Below are 19,607 nucleotides of genomic sequence, written 5' to 3' on the forward strand. Positions count from 1 at the left end.
ACGAAAAATATGGCACTTAGCATATTAGCATAAATCCATCGAACAAACAGGTGACACAGGCAAACACACAGTACCAAAGTAATCTAGAAAAATGACGATATCTTTGCAGTTTGCACAGCAGTTTTGAAAGGCTATGTCTTTGGTAAAACCTGATATAATCGAGCGTGCACGCAAAAAAAAAAAAAAAAAAAAAGATTCATAAACAGTAGTTCACTCTTACCTAAAACAGATTAAAAAAAATTCAAATCTCAACCTCACTCAAAGTAAAACTATTGTTAGGCATTGTTTGATTAACAGATTTAGTCATTTAAGTAGTACGTTATCCCATATGGAAGTTTATGTGAAGTTAGTATTTCAGCTATATCAAAGCTAACATGATATAAAACGCGCTTGTGCAACAGTGCAACTTTTGACATTCAAAGATGACACTGAAATAGGCCTGTAACTTTAAAACAACACACGCACACACAGGTCAAATGTTTTCAGTCAACACATATATGACATGGACAAAAAAGGATGGGTCATGTAAGCACTCAGTTTGTTTATGCTGGTGTTAAAGAAGCCATCCATCTAGTCTTGAACTCGAAGTGTGTAATTTCTGCGCCACTAGCGGCAAAGAACTACAATCTGTTTGAATGTCTCAACTGGGTCGGTTCAACGTTGGCTCTGGACAACCACTGGCGGTAGGACTACCGGTTTCACCGAATAATGGCAAAAAGGTGTAGTGTTGGAAACTTGATTGAAAACAGTAATTATTTCTGCAATTCCATTTATATACTTCTTTGTCAATTTTTAGTCCTTATTGGAGCACAGGTTGAGGTTCGCCGTCAATGGATGGAGGTCCTCTGGTCAGATGGGATGGCTTTACAAAGACACCATGACCTGTGGCGCAACGGAAATACACCCTTCCTTGGACCGTACCATTGTGTTTGCCTGTAGAAGGACAAGAGAGGTCCATAGTTAAAAGTACTTTGCCTCCACTTTAGGTGCTTTTCCACCATCGGGCCAAACAGTTATTGTTGTATAACCATTGCCTATTCTTACGGACCTGGGCTCGTTGGCCTGGTTACAATTTCTTTTTACATTATGGTGGTGTGAAAACAGGATTAGTATGGACTGACTGGGCAAGTGACCAATTGTGATTCGCCATGTCATTGAAGGAGTTCCACCAGTTTTATGGTCCTCTGTCCTTAGCATGGTTAGCCAACCATGTTGAGAATTCCAGGCCGGGAAATGTTTGTAATTGAACCGTACCAGACCGTGCTGGAACCGTTCCTCACCTTGCTTAGAACCGTTCGGCCCAATGGCGTAAAAGTGCTTTTAGTTGTCCAGCTAAGATCCATCTTTCAAAACATGCCCAAGTAGACTTCTTCAAGGCTTCTACTGATAATCGTCTGATCACTTACCTACAGCAAGGTCCAGTTCCACTCCAACCCAGATGCCCTTGGCAAACTCCACCCCTCCAACATAATGCACCGTCCCACTACACTTCCCTACCCACACCTGCTCACCGGGAGCCATCCAGTCTGGCAGCTGAGCAACAGGTGCATTCTCGTCCTCACTGGAATCTGCAGAAGGTTCTGCATTCTCAGAGTCGTCAAGTCCTCTAGATTCCAGCCCTAGGTTGTCATCAGGCACAGCAGCACTGGGAGACTCTTTTCCATTCTGAAGATGGCACTTGGCCAATGGAACTGTGACACAACTGCTTTGAATGATGTTCTCGTCTGCCATTCTGGCAGAGTTTCGATTCCCCTCCACTTGACAGCTTGTCTCGAAGTGACCAAGGTTTTCGGCTCCTATCCCATCATCTGCCCCTTTAAAGTCTGTGAATTCTTGACTGACACTTAAGAGGCATTTTCGGGTAAGTGGGGAAGAGCAGTCTAGGTCGGAGCAGTTACGAGAACAGTGTTGAGTGGGAACAGTCTGGGTTGTGGAAACACTCTCAATTCCTGAGGCACTTCTGGAAGGTAGGAACACTCTTCCTCCAGGACAGCCATGCTCCTGAGGATCGGAGGACTCTTTGCTATTGAGCTGGTCACAACTATCACTGCCACTGAAGAGCACGTCGGACAGAGTTGCATTTGAGGCACTATGCGAGAAGTATCCGCTCGTACAGCTGCTGGCCGTGGGACTCCGGGACACTTCCTTTTCTGCAGACCGTGTCCCTGATAATACCTCGACCCCAGACGCCAATTCCCCTCGTGCCCCATCCTTGGTCTCAAGACTGGCATTGTACACCTCAAAGTTGGCGAAATCCTCTGGGACGTAAGGGTTGAAGTTTTGAAGCTGTAGAGACCCGAGGCCTGAAACACTAGAATGGGCAAAGGCCGACTCTATGTCAGGCTCCTCCTCATCTGAATCCTGACCAATCATCAAAGACCAGACAGGAAACAAAAAGGAAAGCATTGATCAGGTGGGACTCTACTGCCCCCTTCTGATGAAATGTTGAAGAACACCAGCTCCTTAATATATTCATTCATTGAAACACAGTGTCTACACCAGACAAGACCAGATGATGTTGTCTGCACTGGAAGCTGCACATCATCTCAGAATGTTAACTAACCATGGACCAATCAGCTGTAAGCTCAATACTTCAGCAATGGAAAAATGGGTGAATATCTACATTTATGATATTTGAAAAGAAAAAAAATTTTATATTAGGCGGACGAAATAAAGAAAGTGGCTCTGCAGCATGTCAAAAATAGAAACAACGCATCCGTCAATTGAAGACATGTTGCATCAGGAGCTTCCAGTGTAGACAGCTTTGTTGACTATAATGGAAGCAATCTAGATTTGTCAGGTCAGGTGTGAACACGGTTTTATGTAAACACAGTTAATTTTCTTTAAAAAACATCTAATGCACTGCTCGCAAAAATATAATGAAACAGATCTGATGTGCACTAAGAGAGTTAAACACAAACTTTGTGATATGTGGAGTGCTGCAGTCAATGAGTTAAACATAAATCTGTGCGACACATGCAGTTACTCATCACACGAGTGCAGTGAGACACAATGACATGCATGATGAGGTAGCATCAGAAGCTTATCACTCAAATTGAATCAGGGTTTTAAAGAGATGCAATGCAAAAAAATCAACCACTCTGGACATTAGAAATTGTTTGCACTTGTGCATTAGGACTGTGTGGCCTTCAAAAGTGCATGGAGAATGCATTTTACATTCCAAATCATTAAATGGAAAATAAATGTATATTAAAATATAACATAAAAAATTATATAAATATATAGAAAAATGAAATATAATATTAAAATATAATATTACAACTACTATTACTATTAAAATATATAAAAAAAATACATATATATATATATATATATATATATATATATATATATATATATATATAAAATTGTAAGATAATATTAAACTACAATATAAAAATATAATATAAATATAACATTACAACTACTATTACTATTAAAATATAATATTACAAAAATAATGTAAATATATAAAAAATGTAATATAATATTAATATATAATATAAACAAATAATATCAATATAATATGGCTATAATATACAAACAATATTACAACTACTATTACTATTAAAATATAATACGTATTAAAATAAATATCTAAAAATAAATATAATATTAAATATTAAAAATATAATATAAATATAATATTACAACTACTATTACTATTAAAATATAATAAGTATTAAAATAAATATCTAAAAAAATAATAATATTAAAATAATATAAAAATATAATATAAATATAATATTACAACTACTATTACTATTAAAATATAATAAGTATTAAAATAAATATCTAAACAAATTAATATAATATTAAAATAATATAAAAATATAATATAAATATAATATTACAACTACTATTACAATTAAAATATAATAAGTATTAAAATAAATATCTAAAAAATAATAATATTAAAATAATATAAAAATATAATATAAATATAATATTACAACTACTATTACAATTAAAATATAATAAGTATTAAAATAAATATCTAAAAAATAAATAATAATATTAAAATAATATAAAAATATAATATAAATGTAATATTACAACTACTATTACTATTAAAATATAATAAGTATTAAAATAAATATCTAAAAAATAAATATAATATTAAAATAATATAAAAAATATAATATAAATATAATATTACAACTACTATTACTATTAAAATATAATACATATTAAAATATTATATTAAAAAATAATATAAATATATACAAAATGTACTATAATATTAATATATAATATAAACAAATAATATCAATATAATATGGCTATAATATACAAACAATATTACAACTACTATTACTATTAAAATATAATATATGTATTAAAATAAATATCTAAAAAATAAATATAATATTAAAATAATATAAAAAAATAATATAAATATAATATTACAACTACTATTACTATTAAAATATAATACATATTAAAATATTATATTAAAAAATAATATAAATATATATATATATAAAAATGAAATGGAATATTAAAATAGAATATAAAAAAATATAATATAAATATTAAAAGCTACCATTACAGCAGTTGAAATTAATGACATTTTATTTCTACTTCCCTGAATTCTAATTATAGTTCTGCATCCTCTTTTTCTTTTTCTTTTTTTTATTTTTTTTTTTACATTTTTACATTTTTGCTCTTTGCTACCTCAATTCAAATTCAGGAATTGAATTGGAACTTAAAGTGCATTCTCAATTGAATTCTGAATGCTGCACAACATTAAGTCAAAATAACCCGGAGTGTTCCTTTTGTTGTGAAGTTGTGAATGTGTTTTAAGGGGCCACTATCTAGTAGCACTAACTAGTGTGTGTGCACGCTTGCATCAGACTGGTTATGCACGTGTTTTACGGTAACACTTACAGCAGTGTGCGGGAGTGTGTGAATGAGATCTGTGCTGACTCTTTTCTTTCTGTGATTGGCAATGGTGCTGATGTCACTGTGGCTGTGTCCCTCGCTCTGGGCCCTGGGTCTGCAACAGGGGCCGGTGGAGCCCAGACCACTGCTCTCCACAAACCAGTACATGCTCTGCAATTAGGTCACAACAGCACACTTCACGCAGGCCATGCAGCACAGCAAACACTAGTGCACACTCAATACGCATGGCTGGTGCCATTAGGCACGTAAACACATCTGGTACAAACGTTCATAGAGACTTGCACATGCACTGCATGAGGGTGTAAACCAAAGATTCAGCTGTTTTACAGAAAATAGTCCACGCAAAAATTAAATGGTTTGTTATCATTTACCGTCATGTTGCTCCAAACCCTTATGACTTTTTCTTTCACTGAACACACAAACGTTTTGGAGAATGTTCTAGCCACTGTTTTCCATACAATGTAAGTACACTGTGATTTTTACTGTCAAGCTCCAAAAAGCACAAAGCAATCAGTTTAACAGTAGTCCATATGACTTGTGCACTATATTCCAAGTCTTTGCAAATTAAATCACTGTTCACTTTGTATGGAAAAGAGCTGCATAGACATTATCTAACATTTTGTGTCTCCTTTAGTGTTCCCCAAAGAAAGACAATAATACAGGAGTTTGGAAACGACCTGGTGGTAAGTAAATGAGCAAAGAAATCATTTTTGGGTGTGTATCCCATTAAATTCACACTTTTTTATCACATACAAGTCAGTCAGAATAACTTTGTGGCTGTTAACACAGGTTTTAGGGACTGTCCATGCTCGGTGCATTCACTTATTTAGAAAACGTGTCTTTTGTTTAAGCATGACAACAGTTTAAGGGCCATTTTATTTGGGAAATTCATTCCTTAAAGCTTTGTGTGCCATCAACCTGCAGAATGGGACATGCAATCATAACATGTGAAACATTGTGTGTTTGTGAGAATGTGGAGTGTATATGGAGGATGGAAACACAATATTAGTGAATAATGAGACAGATTATATGGGGAAAGAAGCGTGCGTGCGTGTGTGTGTGTGTGTGTGTGTGTGTGTGTGTGTGTGTGTGTACCTCCTGTCCCAGCAGAGGTCTTGACTCTAGAGCGCATTTGGCTTTGTTCTCTTCTCTCACTGGCAGGAGAGATTTGAGGAGTTTGGGTGGCTGAGGTGAGAGAACCTTAAACGAACTGGAGTTGAAGAACGTTGGACTCTCTGGCACCGACCCTGAGGAGAATGCTTTCGTAAATTAATGCATAAGGGGGCATAAACAAACACATACATCCAAACTGTGCTAAATGTACCATGATACTCCCTGCTTTTGACTGGTGTGTCTTTAGAGAGGACACTGTTGAGCGATGACTCTTGAAGGTTGGATTCAGAGACGTACATGTGACCGACACAGTGACCCTGTGGAGGAGAGGACAAAATTAATTCTAATTAATCATGATCTTCAATTGAAAGATCCTGATATCGATTCTTACAATTACTAAATCGATATACTACTCTATGCCAGGGATGCTCATTATGTTTACTAGTCAATCACAAGGCTACCACTGGTTGATCTCGCTAACAGGCTAATAGGAAAAGAGAGTAGAGAGAGAAACTACACCAAAAACTAGTGCTGTCTGTCGATTATAATTTTGAGTTAATCGCGATTAATCGCATGATTTTTCAGAGTTAATCGCGATTAATCGCAGATTTCAAAAGTACTGAAATTTGACTCTGTATATGTAGAGCCGAGGAGGGTGGGGCCGGGCTGGAATGAGACACACCCGGTCCCCAATCAGCCTGATGGGGCACGCGAGGGATAAAGGCGGCCGGGGACGACAGTTCGAGAGAGAGAGAATTGCAGGCAGCTGTACTGTGTGTTTTCAGTTGTGTGTTTTGGTTGTTTTTTTTGGTTAATAAATTGTTATTTAAGTTGTCAAGCCGGTTCTCGCCTCCTCCTTTCCACTGAACCCCCTTACACTGGTGCCGAAACCCGGGAAGAAGGAGGGATTCCCGTCGCAGGATCCTTGACACTGCCGTCCACCCAGGGGAGCGCCGCTGCCGTCCGACGGGGGACGGAGTAGCCCGACCACCCGGACGCGGGGAGCGGCCGCCGTCCGCGAGGCGAGTGGGGACGGGACTCCCCGACCGCCTGGAGCAAGGGAGCCACTGCCGGGGGCGGAGGAGTGCCCTGCCGTCCCCGGGAACGCGGAGGGGTCGAGAGAAGACCGCCATCCGCGGGGGGAGGAGGGAAGCGACTCCCCGACCGCCTGGAGTGGTAGGGCCGCTGCCAGGGGCAGAGGAGAGTCCCCACGGAATGCCGGGAACGCGGAGGGGCGTTCTGTCCGCTGGGGGTTGGAGGTCTGACTCCGGTCCGCCTGGGGAGGAGCGGCTGCAGTCCGCCTGAGAGGGTGGAGTAGTGATCGAGGACCACGCGACGGCGCATCAGAGAACTGGTGAGTTTCTTTTTCTCTCTCTCCTCTCTCTCTCTCTCTGTCGCTCCATGTTGGCCTTTCCCTCGCCATTTTGTGTTGTTGTTTTTTCTCCTCCTGTTTCCTCCCAGGTCGAGCAAGGCGGGGAGAACCCGCCGGCAGTCGGGGCATAAGGCACGCCCTTCCCCCGGAGAGGAAGGGTGGGGGGGGATGTACGTCATGCCGGGGGCTCCCGTGTTTTCAGTTGTGTGTTTTGGTTGTGTTTTTTTTGGTTAATAAATTGTTATTTAAGTTGTCAAGCCGATTCTCGCCTCCTCCTTTCCACTGAACCCCCTTACAGTATACTTCTTTTCCTGTCATTTAGTTCTCTGGGGATGGGGGTGTGGTGATGGGGGTTATGTGGCTACTAAGAGCCCTTTTTAAGTTTTTTTGAGTGATGCTAAAGAGTAATAAAATACTCATGTTGACAGTTCGCTGCCTCCTGACTCCTCCATTGCTCAACTTATGAACTTGTTACAAGTTCCTTCTTAGAAAAGAAAACAATGTGTAATTATACTGTTTTATTAACATCTTATTAAGACAAAAAAACTTTAAAATAGCACCAATTCAAGCAACATTAAATGTTTTCCAAAGTCTAAATGGGAGGTTGACTAAATGTAAAATAGGTTGGATATTCATTGCAATGGGCGTTAAATCTCTTAAACTATCCTCCTCCACAATATTAATCACGGCTATCCAGTTTGCTACAACAATTGTGAAGCCGCATTCACATGATGCGTGCCGCTTTGAACTCCACATGAAAAGTGCTAAAGAGAACGTCTTGTTTTGCTTTGCACGTAAATGATCCTTTATCCAGATTGTCCTGTAAGATGGAAGCGCAACACGGCGCTGGGGAAACCACGGCGCTCCATCGAATCATGTGAATGCAGCTTTTCACAGGTCACATTTGTGTTTGTTTTGTACCAAAAATACGGTCAAGAGGTCCTTTCTCCATCACTTGATCATTGACACGGAATCGGTAAACTTGTTAATCGCGATTAAGAAAAATGAACGTGCTAAATGTTTTCAATTAATTGTGCTAATGCATTAATTTCCACGAATCTACAAATAACAAGTGTCTCGAATACCACTTTTTATTTTCCTCATTTTGGCTCCAGCGCGCTGTTTGACTGACTGACAGAAGGCTTATGCGTGTGCGCTTTATGTGCACGTGTAATCTGAGAGCGCTAGTGAAATTACGGTAATGCAGATAGGCACCTAAACGGTAAAAATACTCTTCAAAATTCAGTAAAAATGCTCGTTTTGCTGAGGTATTAATGTAAACACACCCTGCATCCAAAATCACGTACTGTCAGAGCATGTAATGTTTTTGATGAAGGACGCACTTCTTGACCGGTTAAACAGTATGTTCTTTAGGTATGAATGTGAGTAGTATGAATAGATTCAGGAACATCCTCATACGGGAACGTGGGCATTAAAATTTTGTCTGGTTTTGTTAAACAAGCACAAGTACAAGGAACAACTTTCTAAGCATATTTATCACTTAAGAGTTGAAAAGAGCCGTCCGACTCGCGGTTCACTGCCGTTCCTTTAAATCCAGCGCTTTGAACGTGACGTCGCTCCCAAGGGATTATGGAATTGTAAAGTGTCCAGTCGATGCGCAATTCAGAATCTCGCCAGACATAGTAGGTCATCTGGGTATTTCTCACTTACACTTTTATGAATACTGAGGATTCAGACATACTACTCCATTGGCATACTGTTTATGGCATACTATGTTGTAGGGAAGTATGGATATTCGGATGCAACAACAGTCATTTATGTCTAAAGTAAAGGTAAACAGCGGGACAAAAAAGCAAATTTGTATCAAAATACAGTATATCAGACTTGGTAGTGTTAATGCACCCTAATAGACCTGCCGCTGTCTAGTTATTATAATAAGAGCTGTCAAAATTAACACATTAACGTATTCGATTCATTTAAAACGTTTAACATGTTAATTTTGCGCTTCCATCTTACCAGACAATTTGGATGAAGTATCATTTACGTGCACTGTGCCATTCTGCAAGCACTTTTCATGTGTAGTTCAAAACGGTACGAATCACGTGAATGAGGCTTCACGATTGCTGAAGCAAAGTGGTTAGCCACGATTAATATTGTGGAGGATGAGAGTTTAAGAGATTTAATGCCCATTGCAATGAACACTTAATCTATTTTTTTTTTCAATTAGCCAACCTCCCACTTAGACTTTAGGACACATTTAATGTTATTTGAATAAGTGCTTTTTTTTTGTGCATTTCTGTCTTTATATTGTGGAATATATTATTTGGAAAATGTTAATAAACATTATTGTTACATATCATTTTCTTTTTTTTTCTAAGAAGGGAATAAATGGGGGCCTGTGTAGCTCAGCGAGTATTGACGCTGACTGTCACACCTGGAGTCGTGAGTCTGAATCCAGGGCGTGCTGAGTGACTCCAGCCAGGTGTCCTAAGCAACCAAATTGTCCCGGTTGCTAGGGAGGGTAGAGTCACATGGGGTAACCTCCTCATGGTTGCTATAATGAGGTTCTCGCTCTCGGTGGGGTGCGTGGCGAGTTATGCGTGGATGCCGCGGAGAATAACGTGAAGCCTCCACACGCGCTACGTCTCCACGGTAACGTGCTCAACAAGCCACGTGATAAGATGCGCGGATTGACGGTCTCAGACGCGGAGGCAACTGAGATTCGTCCTCTGCCACCCGGACTGAGTCTACTTACTACGCCACCACAAGGACTTAGAGCGCATTGGGAATTGGGCATTCCAAATTGGGGAGAAAAATAATAAGAAGGAAATAAATGCATTTTGACAGTAAAAGGGGTATATACAGTCAAATTTCAGCACTTTCAAAATCTGCGATTAATCGTGATTAACTGAAAAATCATGCGATTAATCGCGATTAAATATTTTAATCGACTGACAGCCCTAAATATAATACAAAATAATAATAAATAAATAATAACAAAACAACAATAACAAGAAGACAAGAAAACCAACTCACTGCATTTGGCTGGAGAACTTTAGAAGCTATATTAAATGTATTGTAATCATACAGTAAAGACCAGTAATATTTGTAGTTTTATGCACTGTTTTGTTCATTTGTATCTTTGTTCTGATGTTTTTATTTGTTCTATTGCTTGTAATTTGTTTCTTTGTTATTACTTTATAACAGACAATGTTACTCAAATGACTATTTTGTTGTGATATTGAAACTGGTATGAAGAATCATCAAATTTCTTGTATATCTAATCAAAAGGGACATTATGACTGAAATATACCCAAATAATCATAATCGAATCAAATCAAATAGAAATACAAATCGAATCGAGAGCTTGCAGAACTTCCGTAAAACTGCTTTGAATCTACGTGTATCGTGAAATATCATGACTTGACAGCTTTTGAATTGGAATCGTATCGAATCGGGAACAAACTGTCTGTTAAGTTACTTTGTATTCACTAACCTTGATATCTTCATCCTCACAGCCCATCACATCTGATTTACAACATGAGCTCTACACAACACACAACAAAAAGATATTCAGTATATTATTTATATGTGACAAATCCATTTGCACAATGGTTATTATTTAGTTTGTACACAGTAAAATAAAGACCTACGTGCTGTACGTTCGGAGTGCTGAGAGTCCTGCGTATGTGTCTTCCTTTAACAGAGAGAGCTTCCTTCACAGTCACTGCCTACACAAACACACACAAACACACACTGAACACTACAGCAGCACGACAAACCAGACTTTACTGATTTTACAAGCCATGTCATTGTCCACTTCAAAAGCCAAAGCTGCCACAGCAATTAAATAAATTGATGTAACTTCACTAGCGTAAAAACCTAGTTGAAACATGAAGAAAATATGAGAATGTGTCCTGTAATGGGGGCAGATTGCTGCCATCTGGTGAAAAATTTTAATTACGTGACTTGAAAATCATGTTATGACAATAATAGCCAGTAGGTGGCGGCAGTGTTCTATTCAACAACCTACTGCGTAGTAATTCTACATTTTCTCACAATTATGCATTTGGATATATATTTAGACATTATCAAACTATTATTTATCAAAGTTGATATAGGTAACATTCAGTGGGGAGTATCGCAGTCCAGCTGGAAGCTTACGGCAGGTAATTTTCAGTCAAAACCTGTCAAACCTGACCTGGTGTTACAAAGACAAATGCCACTATTTTTTTATTATTATTTATTTTTTTAAAGAAATACAGAATTTTTTTCTGTTTAGATGGCAGATAAACAAAATCCTTTTTATTACATCAGTAAAAAAAAAATTCGGTCAAAAATGACCGAACGTAATAATAATGAATTTAGGTAATAATGAGCGTTAATATACATACAGTAGCTAGGGGCGACAAGGAGCTTTGTGGTGTCAAGACACAATTCAATGACAAGCTAGTAAGTCCTAATAGTGGCATACTGTCTTACCACGTACTCTAAAGTCTGTATGTTCTTTCTCATCACCTGCGAAGTACATACTTTTAGTGTATGGTTTAATTATGCAGACTGGGACATTATTTCATTATTTCCAACTGATTGTCTAATGGTTAGACGGAGGCCTGGAGAGGCCTACAAACCACAGTGTCTTGCACCCACTGTGAAATTTGGTGGAGGATCGGTGATGATCTGGGGGTGCTTCAGCAAGGCTGGAATCGGGCAGATTCGTCTTTGAGAAGGACGCATGAATAAAGCCACGTATAAGGTTATCCTGGAAGAAAACTTGCTTCCTTCTGCTCTGACAATATTCCCCAACTCTGAGGATTGCTTTTTCCAGCAGGACAATGCTCCATGCCACACAGACAGGTCAATCAAGGTGTGGATGGAGGACCACCGGATCAAGACCCTGTCATGGCCAGCCCAATCTCCAGAACTGAACCCCATTGAAAACCTCTGTGATCAAGAGGAAGATGGATGGCCACAAGCCATCAAACAAAGCCGAGCTGCTTGAATTTTTGGGTCAGGTAAACTTGAAACCAGCCTGACTGATTAGCTGACTAGTCATTCAGGCTGGTCCCATTTGAAAACCTGTCGTTTAACTTTAGTTTTATATTTACTGTGACATCATACCTGTCTGAGTCTCTCCAGACACAGAATATTCTCCACCTCCAGAACTCCTCTGGCGTATTTCTCAATGTACGTCTCCCCGTCCAGAGTTTCTTCACTCTCTCCTCGTGCCGCCATCAACGCCAGTGTCTCTCGCTCTTCTGGTTCCTCTGACGCCTGACCACGGAAACAGCATTCTTATGTACTTATGTGTGTTTATGAGTGTGTGTGTATTGAACATTCAGTCAAGTTCTGTGATGCTTCAAGAGACAGAAGCAGTTTCGTGTGCAGTTTGTACCTTTGGTATGTTCGAAACGATCTCGTATGTGACTCCACACGAGTGAAGCACGTTCTTCAGAGACATCCTTCTCTTCAGACTTTGAGTGAAACTCTGCAACAAATATATCAGTAATATATTTACATCATCATATGTACCTGTACAAAGATTCATACAGCTGAATAAAACATTTAACAGAAAGCACACACTAAAAAAATCAAGAATAAAATGGATGTTTTTAACATCAATTTATGTATCTTTTTAGTAACAATTTTCTAGCTAATCTTTTTAATCTGAAATAGACATACTTAAATATATCTGAATCTCAGATTTTTCCATTTTTTATGCATATTAAATGAAAAAAAGAAAAGAAAAAGTAAACAAAAGAAACTTATTTTTAAAATACTGTATATTACAGTAAAGACATTTTTATTTGTATAGTGCTTTTCACACTATACTTTGTTTAAAAGCAGCTTTACAGAAGGTCATGCCTTAACCCTCGTGTAATGTCCAGGTAATTTTTTACCCATTTTAATTTTGTTAAACCCTTTTTCTCCCCAATTTGGAATGCGCAATTCCCAATGTGCTCTAAGTCCTCGTGGTGGCGTAGTGACTCGCCTCAATCCGGGTGACGGAGGACGAATCTCAGTTGCCTCCGCGTCTGAGACCGTCAATCCGCGCATCTTATCACGTGACTTGTTGAGCGCGTTACCACGGAGACCTAGCGCGTGTGGAGGCTTCACGCTATTCTCCGCAGCATCCACGCACAACTCACCACACGCCCCTTCGAGAGCGAGAACCACATTATAGTGACCACGAGGAGGTTACCCCATGTAACTCTACCCTCCCTAGCAACCGAGCCAATTTGGTTGCTTAGGAGACCTGGCTGGAGTCACTCAGCACGCCCTGGATTCAAACTCGCGACTTCAGGGGTGACAGTCAGCGTCAATACTCGCTGAGCTACCCAGGTCCCCCTTAATTTTGTTTCTTTAATAAAAATGGTATCCTTTATCTGAGTGGTCCACACGACTTGGTGGAACACACACACACACACACACACACACACACAAAAAAATCTGGACTGGTCAAAATTGACCCACCATAGGAAATTAATGGAGCAATTTATTTAATTATTTGTAAAATCAAATAAAAATTTTTTTTTTTAAAAATCAATAAATCACACATAAATGAAGGGGTGAGACTATAAAACATCCACAATGCAGCACACACATGCTTACACACACACATGCACACCCACACATACGCGCACACACTCTTGACACTTCAAAACAAGTGGTTTTAAAAATGCTACAATTTGACAAATAGTTTTTTTTTTTATAATGTCTAAATATATATCCAATGCATAACTGATAATATTTATAAATTAGGTTTGTTAGAACAGTGGCTTATAGAGATCAGCCAATGCATGGATCACTGAAGCCATCTACTGGCTTTAACATCCAGCAGATGTCACCAGAAACCCCCAATGCATGACATTTTTTGACATTTTGACAATCTTTCAATTTACTGAAATAAAGGTTTTTATTGAAGTGAAGATAACATAAAATGTGCTAATTTTATATGAAAATGAATGGTGTAATGTAAATAAGGTCTAAATGCCAAAACCCCCCCAAACTTTATTGTTTTTACCCTTAAAAAAATAAATAAATATTATACTTGTTTGTAGGGATCAGTGTTGTCCCAGGAACAACTTAAGTGTGGCTCACAAATGAAAAATGCACAAGGATTAATAGTTTAATATCCCCACTGAACAGCTTTATAGAAACCATGCCTTAATGTCTTTATATATTCCAAGAAAATATGAATATACTGTATAATAAAAACATAAATATTCTACTTAAACAGGTATAAATATTTTGCAGTTTATCTTATCAGGTAAATGTATCTTGTTTTAGTGATGTAATACTTTTACTGGAAAACAAGGCAAAAATATTCATTAAGAACTGGATTTTTGTAGTGTTGATGTTCTTCATCTAAGAGATGATTAAAGGTGATTTTCTGTCTTTCACTGACCTGTTTGTTGTAGATGTTGACGGCGATTCTCTTGCGCAGCACCAGCTCCATGCACGCTGGATGACTGAGCTGCACTGTCGCTTTAACAATCAGGTAGATCCGCTCACTGGGCGCCGTGATCCGGTTCAGATGGACGGAATCATGGATGGATGAATCCCAGGAACACACAGCCGACACCTGACAGAAATCAGACACTTGGACTCTACTGCATACTCCATACTCCACTGCTTATTCTGCCACACTTACACACTTGCAACAGTCGAGTTGCAGAAGACAAATCTCCATTTTATATATACTGTGTATATAAATATAACAGATTACCTGGTCATGGCTTTGTCTGATGATGGGCAGGTAGAAGAACGTGCTGCCGTGTTCTTTAGGGAGAATAGAGTTCACACCGGCTGCGTGAGGACCGATCAGCTGATCATTCACGGTCAGATTATCAGCTGTGAAACAGAGACACATTACTTTTGCGATGTGTCCGCTCTGAGTCATTACACTGACATACAAACACACACCGTGTGGAAAGGAGCTTTTAACTCTGTACGTTGAACAATAAAAGTCCAGATGGGACTTGTGACAGAAATCAAGTACTTTGCAGACTCTGTAAGGCGCAATTTTATTACCATAAAAGCACGTCAGGTCTTAACTATCAAGAAAACGCAGAATGGGACGATTCTGTCTGCAAGCGCTTTTCATGTGGAGTTCAAAGCGACGCTTGACACTGGCATTGACGCCCTGACGCAAATAACGAATGCGGTGTCACGACTGCTGTAGCAAAGCGGATAGCTACTGTCTGCCGGCAGATTAATATTGTGGAGGAAGAGATTTAATGCACATTGTAATGAATATGCAACCTATGGGGTTACTAGTTCTTTTAAATAGGGAAATGTTTAATGTTGCTTGAATTGGTGCTATTTTAGTGCATTTCTATCTTTATACTGTGGAAGGGTTTGATTGGAAAATGTTAATAAAGCATTATAGTTACATATAGTTTTCTTTTCTAAGGAGGAAATAAATGCATTTTGACAGGAAAAGAAGTATACAGAGTCAAATTTCAGCACTTTCAAAATCTGCGATTAATCGCGATTAACAATGAAAAATTATGCGATTAATCAAGATAAAAAAAATTTAATCGACTGACAGCACTAATATTAATGTTTTTTTTACCATGACTTTTCTGTGTGGATACCACAATTCTAAAAATGTGATTTATTCCCTGGTTTTCCATGACTGAGGGACCCCTTAAAGCCTTCGCACAACAAAAGTGACACGATTATGAGAGGCAAAACGCCGACGCCCTTGCACATAGAAGGTGATGCGAACGACAGACATTTATGCCTTTACAATAGGTGGCGCTAATCGACAAGCAATTTTACCCTGGTACGGTAAGTGGCCCAAAGCAATAATACTGCCTAAGACAGCACAGCTGTTAACTGTAAATGACTATTTACAATTGCACAGATATAATGATTTTTTGGGGTATACAAAGGCATTTTGATACATGCAGTGCACTGCAAGTCACAGCATTAATGTTAATTAATCTTTCAGCGTTTAATGTTGGTGGTCAAAACATCTTTCTGTGCTTTAGCGGCACTTGTTGCACTAGCTTTGTTAACTACAGCAGCTCCTGACATGTGATCCAAAGCTTATATTTTATTGGTCAGTGCATTTCATCGCCTGGCGAAGAAAAAAATTGACACTCACCGTTAAAAAAAAGTCACTTTGTTGGCACGCAATTCGGCGCTAATGTTCACTCCAGATGTGAATGACTCGCTAGGAATCCATTGTTTCGATTCAAAATGTTAATCGTGGCGAGAACTCGACATTAAGTTTTGTGTTTGGTGTTCAAAGGCCTTTAAGATCAGCAGTTCTTACCATTCAGGTCCAGAAACAGCACAGGAATGTGAGCCTCCATGCCAGCAGGGGGAACCCTTAAGCAACAACAACAAAAATCATGGTATCCATGCAGCACTTTAATGTCAGATTTGCAGACAGACTTTTAGTATCAGCACAAAAAAGTGTAATCATCACTATGAAGTGCCCCAAACCTGTCCAACCAATCAGCAACTAGTTCATTAGCTAGCTTAGGCCAAATTCATTAACACACAGATGAGATAAAGCTGACAGGAGGATGGAGAGCAAACTCTGGGAGATTTCTGAGAATTGAATTTGTGTGGAAATGCAGTACGTGGCATGTGGTATGCACGCTTCTAATGAAGGAAGAGAACAACGACTTGACTTGAATCAGTTCTCACCAGTGTGCAGGGGCTCCAGGTATTCCACTTCCAGGGGCGGGAACCAACACAGCGTTCCTCTCCTCCGTCAGTCCCACCCACTGCTCCACTAGTCTGGCCTCTCTCTCCACGTCCTCCTCCGACTTCTCTGCCAATCACAGCACAGAAACAGCACCATGATAAAATGCGACACGATAAGACACATGGTGGGAATCTGCTGTGAATTCTGACCTAATTTATTGATGATCTTCTTGATCTGCTCCTCCAGATATTCCCTGCGTTTGATGAGAGCGTCAGACCAGCGTTCCCGCACACAGTTCAGGTCTTCCTCCTGCAGAAAGAAGAACATTTCAACATGCTTTCACACCTCTGACAGATACAGCACGAGTTTGACTGCATTCAATATGCATTTCAGTAGCTGCTGGTTGGTGGACCACCATTTCAAATGTGAAAGTGGCGGAAAACCACACTGGGCTCATTTCAGACAGAAAATACATCCAAAAATGTAAAAGCAAATGGTATGGAGCCCCTTAGAGTACAGCGATGGGAATTTATTTTCTAAAATAGTTTTGCGTTCCCTCGCAATTATTTTGGGTTCCCTTGCTATAAATTAACGATGGTTTTACTATAGTAACTTTAACCATGATCCTCGTAGTGAAACATTAGTAATAATACAGGAAAACGAAAATGATGGTAATTAGAATCATTATTTTGTGGTTACTATGGTTTCACTACAAATACCACAGTTCAACTGTGGTTACTGTAGTCAAACCATGATTAACTCTTTTAAAATTAACCATGGTTTGACTACAGTAACCACAGTTTAACCATGAACATCACCAATGACTGAGATGAGGACCAAAAAATGGCGAGGACCCCCTGCCCAGTGCTTAGCTCGGCACTCAGTTCACAGGTAACAACCTACAGTATTTGTTACAGTTTGCCATCTCGTGGCTAATTGCCGAGTCTTTGAATGGCTTGTGGCTCCCCCACTACAGGCTGCCAACAGGCTGGATGGGAACTTTCTTCCTCAGTCTTCATCCTCTTTCAAAACGACCGTCCCAGCATTTCTCCTTGTCTCCTTGAGGTGAAAAAGACATGGGATAAACCCTTTTCGTTTTTGGATATGGAGGATGCTGTGAACAGAGGCTTTTTGGGTTGCCCTAAAGTGGAACAGTCTCTAGCTGCCTAAATCAAAAAACAATGGTCGATTCAAGAACATGTTATTGTTACATCCAATGGTACTCCTTTGGAGAAGGGATAGGCATTCATAAAGGGTAAAAATAAATTCAAGGCACACACATGGGACATGGAGTAAAGATAACAGCCTTTATTAAAAAATTGGGCTTCTACATTTAAAACATGTATTCCTATCTATTTGGCACCGGAGACTAATTTGGGCTAGAATTCACTGCCTTAACTGCCTCATAAACAGCCTCTACAAAGCCCAAGTGCAAGTAGTTAGAGCTCAGAACTCTGTTTCTCTGCTGCTTGCGTATGTGGCTGAGTTGCAGGAATACGTGGGTGCCGCAATAGGTCCCCTAAAGTCAGTAAAGGACTTATGGACCAAAATCTGCACTGGACAACAAGATGTTCCAACCAAGTGCTGGGTCATACCATGGGCCTGACAGTGGCAACTAAAAGCGATCTATGGCTTAACCTTTCCAAAATGATGGATAAAGACCAACTTCTGTTCCTTGACACTCCTGTGTCTCCTGACGGACATTTCAGCTCAGTGGTGGCAGCTATGCGAGCCTGCTATGAGTCAAAGAAGAAAGAAAACGAACCCCAGTGGTGGCAGCTGTTCCTCATCCCCTCCCAACACCACCAAGCACAGTGCTTCACTGCACCCACCCTGCTGCTGGGCACCCCCTAAATGCCCTCAGCCTACAGCCCGTCCGCCCAAGCATGCTCCGAGTGCTGCTGCCCCACAAGGAGCTTGGTCTAGGAGACCTCATCCTCCAACACTGGGTAGACCTCAGGGATGCAACCACCCACTGAAGAAGAAACAGGGGTAGCTATGTGCTTGCCTTGCAAACCCCTGAGAGAAGTGAGGCTGGTGACAGTTTGCCCTGCCTCCCCTTGTTCAAAGTTATCCCCACTCGTAGTAAGGTACCTGTTCAAAAAGTGCAAGGCCCAGAGAAATGCCCACAGTGTGTTCTGTGTTAATGTTACACAAGCACTCAAACATGCATGAAAATAATAAAGGCCATAACCTGCCTGTAAGTGCTCAGCACTATGAAGATTGCAATTTGAGAAACGCCCTCCTGAGTTTCGGGTGTGTCGCAGTCAAGAGTGATAGAGACCTCGGCACAGATCCTACGAGACTGACTCCCTTCTATCAAAGCAGGTGATCAGAATAGTCCCATGGAAAGAGGAACAGTCAGGTTTCTACAGCCGGTACATTCTAGTTCCCAAAAAAGATGGCTGGTTCCGTCCAATTCTAGATTTGAAGGCCAGGAATGCTCAACGCTACCTTTAAATGCCAGCCCTTCGAATTCTGTTCTTTCATTCATTCGGCTAGACTTCAGCTAAGAGTGTTCATGAAAACTGCTGAAGCCGCGATAGCTCCTTTAAGTGAGAAGGGGCTGATAATTATGGCATCTTTAGA

The 19,607-nt window shown here is 39.7% G+C and overlaps 2 protein-coding genes across 2 annotated transcripts in view; one reads left to right on the plus strand and one right to left on the minus strand.

The window, feature by feature from the left end:
• Positions 1–19,607, plus strand: part of LOC127453218 (E3 ubiquitin-protein ligase znrf2-like) — a 425,349-nt gene that overhangs the window by 228,844 nt on the left and 176,898 nt on the right. The gene's annotated exons all lie outside the window — the stretch shown is intronic.
• LOC127453078 (RNA-binding protein 24-like) overlaps positions 1–19,607 on the minus strand; it is a 111,289-nt gene that overhangs the window by 26,914 nt on the left and 64,768 nt on the right. Inside the window, exons 26-37 of the mRNA XM_051719117.1 lie at positions 17,228–17,327; positions 17,018–17,144; positions 16,638–16,693; positions 15,081–15,205; positions 14,760–14,936; positions 12,747–12,839; positions 12,473–12,625; positions 11,005–11,082; positions 10,848–10,898; positions 6,230–6,335; positions 6,001–6,152; positions 4,891–5,055 (exon numbers count right to left, since the gene is read on the minus strand). Coding sequence (XP_051575077.1) covers positions 4,891–5,055; positions 6,001–6,152; positions 6,230–6,335; positions 10,848–10,898; positions 11,005–11,082; positions 12,473–12,625; positions 12,747–12,839; positions 14,760–14,936; positions 15,081–15,205; positions 16,638–16,693; positions 17,018–17,144; positions 17,228–17,327 — 1,383 coding nt within the window. The remainder of the gene's footprint in view (positions 1–4,890; positions 5,056–6,000; positions 6,153–6,229; positions 6,336–10,847; positions 10,899–11,004; positions 11,083–12,472; positions 12,626–12,746; positions 12,840–14,759; positions 14,937–15,080; positions 15,206–16,637; positions 16,694–17,017; positions 17,145–17,227; positions 17,328–19,607) is intronic.

The sequence above is a fragment of the Myxocyprinus asiaticus genome, chromosome 15 (assembly GCF_019703515.2).
Source record: "Myxocyprinus asiaticus isolate MX2 ecotype Aquarium Trade chromosome 15, UBuf_Myxa_2, whole genome shotgun sequence".
Lineage (NCBI taxonomy): Eukaryota > Metazoa > Chordata > Actinopteri > Cypriniformes > Catostomidae > Myxocyprinus > Myxocyprinus asiaticus.